The following is a 12,389-nucleotide window of genomic DNA, read 5'->3' on the forward strand; positions in this document are numbered from 1 at the left end:
GCAAACTCAGTCAGAGACATAGATTTTCACTTGCAACTTTCTTAAACATATTTAACAGTGCATGAAATGTTGTCTAAAACAAAAAGAAAATGGTTTTTAGTGGCTGGATCTGGTTTTATCACATTCTGAATTGAACGTTGAAAATGAGCTTTTCACAGCCAGCAGAGGTCAAAATAGGCAGTAATGCAAACTTAGTCAGAGACATTGATTTTCACTTGCAACTTTCTTAAACATATTTAACAGTGCATGAAATGTTGTCTAAAACAAAAAGAAAATGCTTTTTAGTGGCTGGATCTGGTTTTATCACATTCTGAATTGAACGTTGAAAATGAGCTTTTCAGAGCCAGCAGAGGTCAAAATAAGCAGTAATGCAAACTCAGTCATAGACATAGATTTTCACTTGCAACTTGCTTTAACATGTTTAACAGTGCATGAAATATTGTCTAAAACAAAAAGAATGATGTATTTTAGTAGCTGGATCTGGTTTTATCACATTCTGCATTGGACGTTGAAAATGAGCTTTACTCAGCCAGCAGAGGTCAAAATAAGCAGTAATGCAAACTCAGTCATAGACATAGATTTTCACTTGCAACTTGCTTTAACATGTTTAACAGTGCATGAAATGTTGTCTAAAACAAAAAGAATGATGCATTTTAGTGGCTGGATCTGGTTTTATCACATTCTGAATTGAACGTTGAAAATGAGCTTTTCAGAGCCAGCAGAGGTCAAAATAAGCAGTAGTGCAAACTCAGTCATAGACATAGATTTTCACTTGCAACTTGCTTTAACATGTTTAACAGTGCATGAAATGTTGTCTAAAACAAAAAGAATGATGCATTTTAGTGGCTGGATCTGGTTTTATCACATTCTGAATTGAACGTTGAAAATGAGCTTTTCAGAGCCAGCAGAGGTCAAAATAAGCAGTAGTGCAAACTCAGTCATAGACATAGATTTTCACTTGCAACTTGCTTTAACATGTTTAATAGTGCATGAAATGTTGTCTAAAACAAAAAGAATGATGCATTTTAGTAGCTGGATCTGGTTTTATCACATTCTGCATTGGACGTTGAAAATGAGCTTTACTCAGCCAGCAGAGGTCAAAATAAGCAGTAATGCAAACTCAGTCATAGACATAGATTTTCCCTTGCAACTTGCTTTAACATGTTTAACAGTGCATGAAATGTTGTCTAAAACAAAAAGAATGATGCATTTTAGTAGCTGGATCTGGTTTTATCACATTCTGCATAGGACGTTGAAAATGAGCTGTTCTCAGCCAGCAGAGGTCAAAATAAGCAGTAATGCAAACTCAGTCATAGACATAGATTTTCACTTGCAACTTGCTTTAACATGTTTAACAGTGCATGAAATGTTGTCTAAAACAAAAAGAAAATGCTTTTTAGTGGCTGGATCTGGTTTTATCACATTCTGAATTGAACGTTGAAAATGAGCTTTACTCAGCCAGCAGAGGTCAAAACAAGCAGTAATGCAAACTCAGTCAGAGACATAGATTTTCACTTGCAACTTTCTTAAACATATTTAACAGTGCATGAAATGTTGTCTAAAACAAAAAGAAAATGCTTTTTAGTGGCTGGATCTGGTTTTATCACATTCTGAATTGAACGTTGAAAATGAGCTTTTCAGAGCCAGCAGAGGTCAAAATAAGCAGTAATGCAAACTCAGTCATAGACATAGATTTTCACTTGCAACTTGCTTTAACATGTTTAACAGTGCATGAAATATTGTCTAAAACAAAAAGAATGATGTATTTTAGTAGCTGGATCTGGTTTTATCACATTCTGCATTGGACGTTGAAAATGAGCTGTTCTCAGCCAGCAGAGGTCAAAATAAGCAGTAATGCAAACTCAGTCATAGACATAGATTTTCACTTGCAACTTGCTTTAACATGTTTAACAGTGCATGAAATGTTGTCTAAAACAAAAAGAATGATGCATTTTAGTAGCTGGATCTGGTTTTATCACATTCTGAATTGAACGTTGAAAATGAGCTTTACTCAGCCAGCAGAGGTCAAAATAAGCAGTAATGCAAACTCAGTCATAGACATAGATTTTCACTTGCAACTTGCTTTAACATGTTTAACAGTGCATGAAATGTTGTCTAAAACAAAAAGAATGATGCATTTTAGTGGCTGGATCTGGTTTTATCACATTCTGAATTGAACGTTGAAAATGAGCTTTTCAGAGCCAGCAGACGTCAAAATAAGCAGTAGTGCAAACTCAGTCATAGACATAGATTTTCACTTGCAACTTGCTTTAACATGTTTAACAGTGCATGAAATGTTGTCTAAAACAAAAAGAATGAAGCATTTTAGTAGCTGGATCTGGTTTTATCACATTCTGCATTGGACGTTGAAAATGAGCTTTACTCAGCCAGCAGAGGTCAAAATAAGCAGTAATGCAAACTCAGTCATAGACATAGATTTTCACTTGCAACTTGCTTTAACATGTTTAACAGTGCATGAAATGTTGTCTAAAACAAAAAGAATGAAGCATTTTAGTAGCTGGATCTGGTTTTATCACATTCTGCATTGGACGTTGAAAATGAGCTTTACTCAGCCAGCAGAGGTCAAAATAAGAAGTAATGCAAACTTAGTCAGAGACATAGATTTTCACTTGCAACTTTCTTAAACATATTTAACTGTGCATGAAATGTTGTCTAAAACAAAAAGAAAATGCTTTTTAGTGGCTGGATCTGGTTTTATCACATTCTGAATTGAACGTTGAAAATGAGCTTTTCAGAGCCATTAGAGGTCAAAATAAGCAGTAATGCAAACTCAGTCATAGACATAGATTTTCACTTGCAACTTGCTTTAACATGTTTAACAGTGCATGAAATGTTGTCTAAAACAAAAAGAATGATGCATTTTAGTAGCTGGATCTGGTTTTATCACATTCTGCATTGGACATTGAAAATGAGCTGTTCTCAGCCAGCAGAGGTCAAAATAAGCAGTAATGCAAACTCAGTCAGAGACATTGATTTTCACTTGCAACTTGCTTTAACATGTTTAACAGTGCATGAAATGTTGTCTAAAACAAAAAGAATGATGCATTTTAGTAGCTGGATCTGGTTTTATCACATTCTGCATTGGACGTTGAAAATGAGCTTTACTCAGCCAGCAGAGTTCAAAACAAGCAGTAATGCAAACTCAGTCAGAGACATAGATTTTCACTTGCAACTTTCTTAAACATATTTAACAGTGCATGAAATGTTGTCTAAAACAAATAGAAAATGCTTTTTAGTGGCTGGATCTGGTTTTATCACATTCTGAATTGAACGTTGAAAATGAGCTTTTCAGAGCCATTAGAGGTCAAAATAAGCAGTAATGCAAACTCAGTCAGAGACAGATTTTCACTTGCAACTTTCTTAAACATGTTTAACAGTGCATGAAATGTTGTCTAAAACAAAAAGAAAATGCTTTTTAGTGGCTGGATCTGGTTTTATCACATTCTGAATTGAACGTTGAAAATGAGCTTTTCAGAGCCAGCAGAGGTCAAAATAAGCAGTAATGCAAACTCAGTCATAGACATAGATTTTCACTTGCAACTTGCTTTAACATGTTTAACAGTGCTTGAAATGTTGTCTAAAACAAAAAGAATGATGCATTTTAGTGGCTGGATCTGGTTTTATCACATTCTGAATTGAACGTTGAAAATGAGCTTTTCAGAGCCAGCAGAGGTCAAAATAAGCGGTAATGCAAACTCAGACATAGACGTAGATTTTCACTTGCAACTTGCTTTAACATGTTTAACAGTGCATGAAATGTTGTCTAAAACAAAAAGAATGATGCATTTTAGTGGCTAGATCTGGTTTTATCACATTCTGTATTGGACGTTGAAAATGAGCTTTTCTCAGCCAGCAGAGCGGTCAAAATAAGCAGTAATGCAAACTCAGTCAGAGACATAGATTTTCACTTGCAACTTGCTTTAACATGTTTAACAGTGCATGAAATGTTGTCTAAAACAAAAAGAATGTCGCATTTTAGTGGCTGGATCTGGTTTTATTACATTCTGTATTGGACGTTGAAAATGAGCTTTTCTTAGCCAGCAGAGAGGTCAAAATAAGCAGTAATGCAAACTCAGTCAGAGACATGGATTTTCACTTGCAACTTTCTTTAACATGTTTAACAGTGCATGAAATGTTGTCTAAAACAAAAAGAATGATGCATTTTAGTGGCTGGATCTGGTTTTATCACTTTCTGTACTGAACGTTGAAAATGAGCTTTTCTCAGCCAGCAGAGGTCAAAATAAGCAGTAATGCAAACTCAGTCAGAGACATAGATTTTCACTTGCAACTTGCTTAAACAAATTTAACAGTGCATGAAATGTTGTCTAAAACAAAAGGAAAATGCTTTTTAGTGGCTGGATCTGTTTTTATTACTTTCTGTATTGAACGTTGAAAATTTGCTTTTTTTCAGCCAGCAGAGCGGTCAAAATAGGCAGAAATGCAAACTCAGTCAGAGACATAGATTTTCACTTGCAACTTGCTTAAACATATTTAACAGTGCATGAAATGTTGTCTAAAACAAAAAGAAAATGCTTTTTAGTGGCTGGATCTGTTTTTATCATTTTCTGAATTGGACATTGAAAATGAGCTTTTCTCAGCCAGCAGAGAGGTCAAAATAAGCAGTAATGCAAACTCAGTCAGAGACATAGATTTTCACTTGCAACTTGCTTTAACATGTTTAACAGTGCATGAAATGTTGTCTAAAACAAAAAGAATGATGCATTTTAGTGGCTGGATCTGGTTTTATCACATTCTGTATTGGACGTTGAAAATGAGCTTTTCTCAGCCAGCAGAGGTCAAAATAAGCAGTAATGCAAACTCAGTCAGAGACATAGATTTTCACTTGCAACTTGCTTAAACATATTTAACAGTGCATGAAATGTTGTCTAAAACAAAAGGAAAATGCTTTTTAGTGGCTGGATCTGTTTTTATTACTTTCTGAATTGAACGTTGAAAATTAGCTTTTCACAGCCAGCAGAGAGGTCAAAATAAGCAGTAATGCAAACTCAGTCAGAGACATAGATTTTCACTTGCAACTTGCTTTAACATGTTTAATAGTGCATGAAATGTTGTCTAAAACAAAAAGAATGATGCATTTTAGTGGCTGGATCTGGTTTTATCACATTCTGTATTGGACGTTGAAAATGAGCTTTTCACAGCCAGCAGAGAGGTCAAAATAAGCAGTAATTCAAACTCAGTCAGAGACATAGATTTTCACTTGCAACTTTCTTAAACATATTTAACAGTGCATGAAATGTTGTCTAAAACAAAAAGAAAATGCTTTTTAGTGGCTGGATATGAAAGCTTTAGCGAAGGTTCTACCAGGAAGACTGAGATGTCACGTCATTCATAATAATTATCTCGTCAGCCTATAACAACCAAGCAAGCCATGTATAAAAGCTCATCTAAACAATCTGTTTCGCTGCATTCAGGTGACGTTGCGGAAGTTTCGGTCACGGTGCGGAAGTTTGGACTGCCAACGTCGTTTACGTCTCACAAGTTTGTTCATTTCTCTGTTCGTGTTCACGTAACAGCTCAAAGTTGAAGGTTAACAGCTTCGTCAATCACTTCATTTTCGCCATTGATTGATTTCACCATTTCGCTTTCGTCATCCGCCGATCGTACATTTAAATATCCTTGCATCGGGTTAAGGTTACTAGCTTTTAGCACTTCTAACGTTAGCTCCTACTCGCAAAAATGTACCTCATAGCTGGAGACCAAAATGAACATGGAATTTCACCGAAAACAGCCAGGTTAAACACTCTCAATCTGCTTCATTGGGATTTCACGCCATCTTCATCTGCCATTCCATCTCGGTATACTCTGTTTATTACCTTAAATCGTTACGTGTATACATAGTCTGCATGAGGTAAGTCTAACTCTTGTTTCATTAACGTCATATGAAGTCACTGAATTATGATATGCAAGTTAATGTCTGAAAGAGCACATATCTAACGTTATGGCCTCTAATCATTTCGTTCTAACGTAAATGTTTTCCTAGCGGGAATCCACATTTTTTTTAAACAAGTCTTATACCATAAAGCTAGAGCCGTGATGCAGACGCAGACAATACGGTATCGGTTCAGCTTTAACGTTAAATCAAAACCGATCATTGTCACGGTAGGATACTATGGTAGGAAGACGAACGAGAGCTTCTGTAAAACACTGCAACTTAAAACACAGAAATTGAGCATCATTTACCGTGCGAGACGAGTGTCTGCTGGGCAGTCCTTCGCTGACGCGGAGTTACAGGTAACGTTAACTTGCAGCCTCCATTTCACTGCGATTGAGAAATAAACTCCATTTCTCAGACTGTTGCCCTTTGACTTGTTAACGTGACGTTTCCTCTCCTTACGGCCGTTAAAGAGCTTTACTTGTGAATCCATAACATAGCGAGTTTTCTCCGTGTTTATCATTGATCTGCTGTAATCGCCGCTAAACTTTATCAGTGTCATTCATTGGCGAACAGCGCCAGCCGTTAGAACCAATCGCAGCCCTTTCCGTCGAGGACAGTTTACGCGTTGAGCCTGTATGGAAGAACGTTGGGGCCAAAACGTCTTTTACAAACTCTTTATTTAATATATACGTGTGTGTATGTGTGTGTGTGTGTGTATATATTATAAAAAAAAAAAAAAAAAAAAAAAAAAAAAACACGCGAATTCACTCGATAAAGCTCAAAGCGAGCAGGACGTTCGCTTTCGTTTATTTGCTATGAATGCTAATGTTGCCATGTACATGCTCGTTTGTCTTTTTTAGAGTACAGTTCCGACTGTTCGTATTAAATGACAACTCGTATTACTAATAACACGTACAAATAAAAATCTTTTTATACTTTTGTTGTGCTATGAATTAAAATATAATCGTGTGGAAAGCATCATCAATGCACCCTGACGTACCATAGTATCGGGTCGAACCAAATCGATGGCATAATTGTAAACGAACCGTAAGACCAGTGCAAGTTCACTCCTTGAGCAGATATGCTGTTTCAATAAACCAAGATGTTACAGGTACATATTTCAGCCTAACGTGAGTCCAATACATACATTTTAAGTTTCAAACATTTTCTTTCATTTCAAGTAATAATCATCATGTGTTGTCTTTGCAGCTACTGGTGGTGGTGGTCCAGTTGGGTTTTATGGCACTTCGCGTTACACAACATCTCGGATTACCAGTTTCTATGGTCCATCGGGTTCTTCCATATAGCTAGGCCTATTGCGGCCTCTTTAACCTTGGCTTATCGTTGCCTTTCATCTGCATTTAATGTGACCCTTTATAGTAGCACTTTTTCATGGACATAACTGTTCAATATTGCAATTTCGGTATCATCACAATTTAACTTTCCTTACATAAGCATAATTCGATTAATTTATGTATCATCGTATATAATGTGATTTAGCGCTGTATCACTGTAATTGATCATGATCTGTGTATGCATGTACCTAACTCTTTAATCCTTATTTAACAAGAATGAAGGTAGGCTACAGGTGCCATACTTGCTACATGCTTTCAAGAGGTTAGCTGCTCTCGTTGTCATGTTCACTTACAGAAATATTGAGGTCTCTTAATGAATGAATTTATTTTCATGCAAAACGGCGTTCGCTACAAAAAAGACTTGTCGCAATCATAACTTTAAAATGCTATATGATTATTTAAATAATGTGCACTTTCGGTTTCATTTTCACTGCTGAGTGCTGTTCGTACTTCGCTCGCAGCTCTCAAACGATCACTCTGTGCCACAAACTGAATATTATTTACAAATTTATTACCCGTTTTTCTCGGCATATGTAGTTTCGTCCACTAAAGTAGACGCACGCACGTCAATCATTAACTAGGGCATGCAACCGCACAATCAGCAGCTCGCGTCATGTGTGATTCCCATAATTCGGAGGTGTCCATGTCGCTAAGCAACGTGTGTGAAACAATGAAAAGACTCGTGCAGCCGCCTTTGCTTCTCTCCTAAATTTGAAAATAGGTTTGGCAGAATCGTAGAAATGCTGCTTTAAGAGTCTTGGTGGTCAAATTGAGATCGCAATTTCTTTCCGATTAATTGAGCCCAACAGGGCTCCGTCTCGCACAGCAAGCCCAACGGAGCTCCGTCTCGCACGGCAAGTCCAACTGGGCTCCGTCTCGCATTTTCTTTGACCGGCCCGTCGGGGCACTCTCAATGTCTTCGGCCCGTCGGTGCACGCTCTCAATGTCTTTGGCCCGTCAAGGCACACTCTGAATGTCTTCGGCCCGTCGGGGCACACTCTCCCTCCTCTGCCCGTCGGGGCACACTCTCCCTCCTCTGCCCGTCGGGGCACACTCTCCCTCCTCTGCCCGTCGGGGCACACTCTCTCGAATTCTTTCGATTGATTGTGCAGCTCTAAATTATACCATACTGAAATTTTCATAACCTAAATCCCCAAGTTCTGTTTAGCTCAACATACTGCTGTCTCTGCTCTCTCATGTACAACAGCGTGTAGAATGTGACTGCAGAGTAAGCTAACCGATATTGCCATCACATTTTTAGAAGAACGAAAGCAATGTAATCGACCATATAAAAACATCAGCAGGACAGGCCTGGGCTACAACTTATCGTCTATATAAAAATCCCAACAAGGAAAATCTTAACTGTTGGGTATTTTATTTTTGGGGGTAGTCATTGCCTACTATTATCCCCAGACAGGACCCAATCATAATTCAGGGGATTCAATATTTACTCAGATTTGCTAAACAGCTAGACTCTAATTGTCGTAAATCACAATAGATCCTTAATTTCATGGGTTTCATACAAGGTAACCCCGATCAAGCCCAATGGGGCTCCGTCTCGCACCGCAAGCCCAATGGGGCTCCGTCTCGCACCGCAAGCCCAATGGGGCTCCGTCTCGCACCGCAAGCCCAATGGGGCTCCGTCTCGCACCGCAAGCCCAATGGGGCTCCGTCTCGCACCGCAAGCCCAATGGGGCTCCGTCTCGCACCGCAAGCCCAATGGGGCTCCGTCTCACAATGTCTTCGGCCCGTCGGGGCACGCTCTCAATGTCTTCGGCCTGTCGGGGCACGCTCTCAATGTCTTCGGCCCGTCGGGGCACGCTCTCAATGTCTTCGGCCCGTCGGGGCACGCTCTGAGGGCCTACTCACACTATGCCATCCGTACCGTGCCCAGGCCCATTTCCGGATAGTTCGAGAAGTGTGAGTGCGCTGAATCTGCTTCAAGCACGGTTCACTTGGCCGGCCCTGGCCCGGTTGGAAGAGGTGGGCCTGAGCGCGGTTCATTGGGCTTTGGCGCGGTACGCTCGTGTGTGAGTGTGAAACGCGCCAAAGCCAGAAACTGAAAGCGAGACGCGACTTTTAAGTGATTGTTTCATATGGATTTATTATTCAATCTTACTGTTCAGTGAACGCAAACTGCAGTAGATTTATTAAAGACGCAAACTTCTCACTGCACGACAGCTCTGCACCTTCACCAGACCTCCTCATTCCTGCAGCAGCAGCACGAGAGCTTTATGATTGTTTCTGAGCGCCAAAAGTGGCGGATCTGTTCGGCAAAATATCTGACTGCGTGTCACCGCATCCCTAAGGACTGTTTGGTGAAATATTTGACTGCATGTCACTGCATATCAAACGACTGACACAATATAACTAGAGAAATCTCCTCTGTGTGGCTGAGTGAGAGCGCTTCTCACTGAACAGCGCAGCAGCGATGACGTAAGTGTGCCGAGGCCCGTTCGTGGTGTGAGTGCGGGCTGTCAGGAGAGACGGGAAGGGGGTCAATTGTGCTTTGGCCCAGTTCAAGGCAACTGTACCTAGTGTGAGTACGGTCCGAATGTCTTCGACCCGTGGGGGAACACTCCGGATGTCTTCGGCCCGTCAGGGCATGCTCTCAATGTCTTCGGCCCATCGGGGCACGCTCTCAATGTCTTCGGCCCGTCGGGGCACGCTCTCCTTCCTCTACCCGTCGGGGCAATCTTTCTCTCCTCTGCTGGTCGAGTCAACCTCTCTCTCCTCTGCCGTAGGGGCTCTCTCTCTCTCTCTCTCCCCCTATGCTCGTCGGGGCACTCTCTCTCTCTCCTCTGCTCGTCGGGGCACTCTCTCTCTCTCCTCTGCTCGTCGGGGCACTCTCTCTCTCCTCTGCTCGTCGGGGCACTCTCTCTCTCTCCTCTGCTCGTCGGGGCACTCTCTCTCTCCTCTGCTCGTCGGGGCACTCTCTCTCTCTCCTCTGCCCGGCGGGGCACTCTCTCTCTCCTCTGCCCGGCGGGGCACTCTCTCTCTCCTCTGCCCGGCGGGGCACTCTCTCTCTCTCTCCTCTGCCCGGCGGGGCACTCTCTCTCTCTCTCCTCTGCCCGGCGGGGCACTCTCTCTCTCTCTCCTCTGCCCGTCGGGGCACTCTCTCTCTCTCCTCTGCCCGTCGGGGCTCTTTCTCTTCCCCCTCTGCCCATCGGGGCATGCTTTTTTCTGCCTGTTGGGGCTCTCTCTCTCCCTCCTTGGCATGTCGGGGCATGCGCTCTCTCCTCTGCCTGTCTGGGCACTCTCTCGTCTGCTTGTCGGGGAACGCTTCTTTTTTTCTGCCCATCGGGGCAATCTCTCTCTCTCTCTCTCTCTCTCTCTCTCCTCTGCTCGTCGGGGCACACTCTCTCTCTTATGCTTGTCAGGGCATGCTCTCTCCTCTACCCGGCGGGGTATGCTCTCTCTCTCTTATCTTCATTAGGGCTTCTAGCATCTACTAGCCTAATCGCGTGCTTCGTTTTATCTTCATATTGGATCTCTTATATACCTCTCTGCCCGTCAGGGCACTATTTAATCTCCATTTTACCTTGAGCGATTTGCATGAATATACAATGTAAGATATCTCATCTATTGTCATTCTGTTTTAGGATTGCTACAAAACTGAACCATACAGTTTTGCCTTTTTGGGGTTGGCTTCGCCCTGCCTTCATCTTCAGGCAGGATCTGCCAGCTCATCCAGAGTTCTGCACTATAGACGGGGCTTACGCCAAAGAACTTTATGAAAGGACTGTAACGAACTCTCATTCATGCAAACAATTCACAATAAATGTTCAAACGTTTATCTGCCTCCTAGAGTCTTTCTGGTAGAACTGGTTTTATCACATTCTGAATTGAACATTGAAAATGAGCTGTTCTCAGCCAGCAGAGGTCAAAATAAGCAGTAATGCAAACTCAGTCAGAGACATAGATTTTCACTTGCAACTTGCTTTAACATGTTTAACAGTGCATGAAATGTTATCTAAAACAAAAAGAATGATGCATTTTAGTGGCTGGATCTGTTTTATCACATTCTGTATTGGACGTTGAAAATGAGCTTTTCTCAGCCAGCAGAGGTCAAAATAAGCAGTAATGCAAACTCAGTCAGAGACATAGATTTTCACTTGCAACTTGCTTAAACATATTTAACAGTGCATGAAATGTTGTCTAAAACAAAAGGAAAATGCTTTTTAGTGGCTGGATCTGTTTTTATGACTTTCTGAATTGAACATTGAAAATGAGCTTTTCTCAGCCAGCAAAGAGGTCAAAATAAGCAGTATTGCAAACTCAGTCAGAGACATAGATTTTCACTTGCAACTTGCTTTAACATGTTTAACAGTGCATAAAATGTCTAAAACAAAAAGAATGATGCATTTTAGTGGCTGGATCTGGTTTTATCACATTCTGTATTGGACGTTGAAAATGAGCTTTTCTCAGCCAGCAGAGGTCAAAATAAGCAGTAATGCAAACTCAGTCAGAGACAGATTTTCACTTGCAACTTGCTTTAACATGTTTAACAGTGCATGAAATGTTGTCTAAAACAAAAAGAATGATGCATTTTAGTGGCTGGATCTGTTTTTATCACTGTCTGTATTGGACGTTGAAAATGAGCTTTTCTCAGCCAGCAGAGGTTAAAATAAGCAGTAATGCAAACTCAGTCAGAGACATAGATTTTCACTTGCAACTTTCTTAAACATATTTAACAGTGCATGAAATGTTGTCTAAAACAAAAAAGAATGATGCATTTTAGTGGCTGGATCTGGTTTTATCACATTCTATATTCAACGTTGAAAATGAGCTTTTCTCAGCCAGCAGAGGTTAAAATAAGCAGTAATGCAAACTCAGTCAGAGACATAGATTTTCACTTGCAACTTGCTTAAACATAGTTAACAGTGCAAGAAATGCTGTTTAAAACAAAAAAAAAAAAGTAAAAATTTTAGTGCCTGGATCTGTTTTTATCACATTCTGTATTAAACGTTGAAAATGAGTTTTTTTCAGCCAGCAGAGGTCAAAATAAGCAGTAATGTAAACTCGGTCAGAGACATAGATTTTCACTTGCAACTTGCTTAAACATATTTAACAGTGCATGAAATGTTGTCTAAAACAAAAAGAAATTGCTTTTTAAT

General features: G+C 40.5%; 1 protein-coding gene across 1 annotated transcript; it reads right to left on the reverse strand.

Moving 5' to 3' along the window:
- Positions 1-6,634: 6,634 nt before the first annotated feature.
- Positions 6,635-10,604, reverse strand: LOC147837845 (uncharacterized). Its single transcript, XM_087312735.1, has 2 exons — positions 9,033-10,604; positions 6,635-8,916 (listed from the first exon to the last, which is right to left on the reverse strand). The coding sequence occupies exon 1, from the start codon at positions 10,571-10,573 to the stop codon at positions 9,992-9,994; it is 582 nt and encodes a 193-aa protein (XP_087168861.1). The 5' UTR covers positions 10,574-10,604; the 3' UTR covers positions 6,635-8,916; positions 9,033-9,991.
- Positions 10,605-12,389: the final 1,785 nt, after the last annotated feature.

The sequence above is a fragment of the Danio rerio genome, chromosome 25 (assembly GCF_052040795.2).
Source record: "Danio rerio strain M-AB ecotype USA chromosome 25, GRCz13ab, whole genome shotgun sequence".
NCBI lineage: Eukaryota > Metazoa > Chordata > Actinopteri > Cypriniformes > Danionidae > Danio > Danio rerio.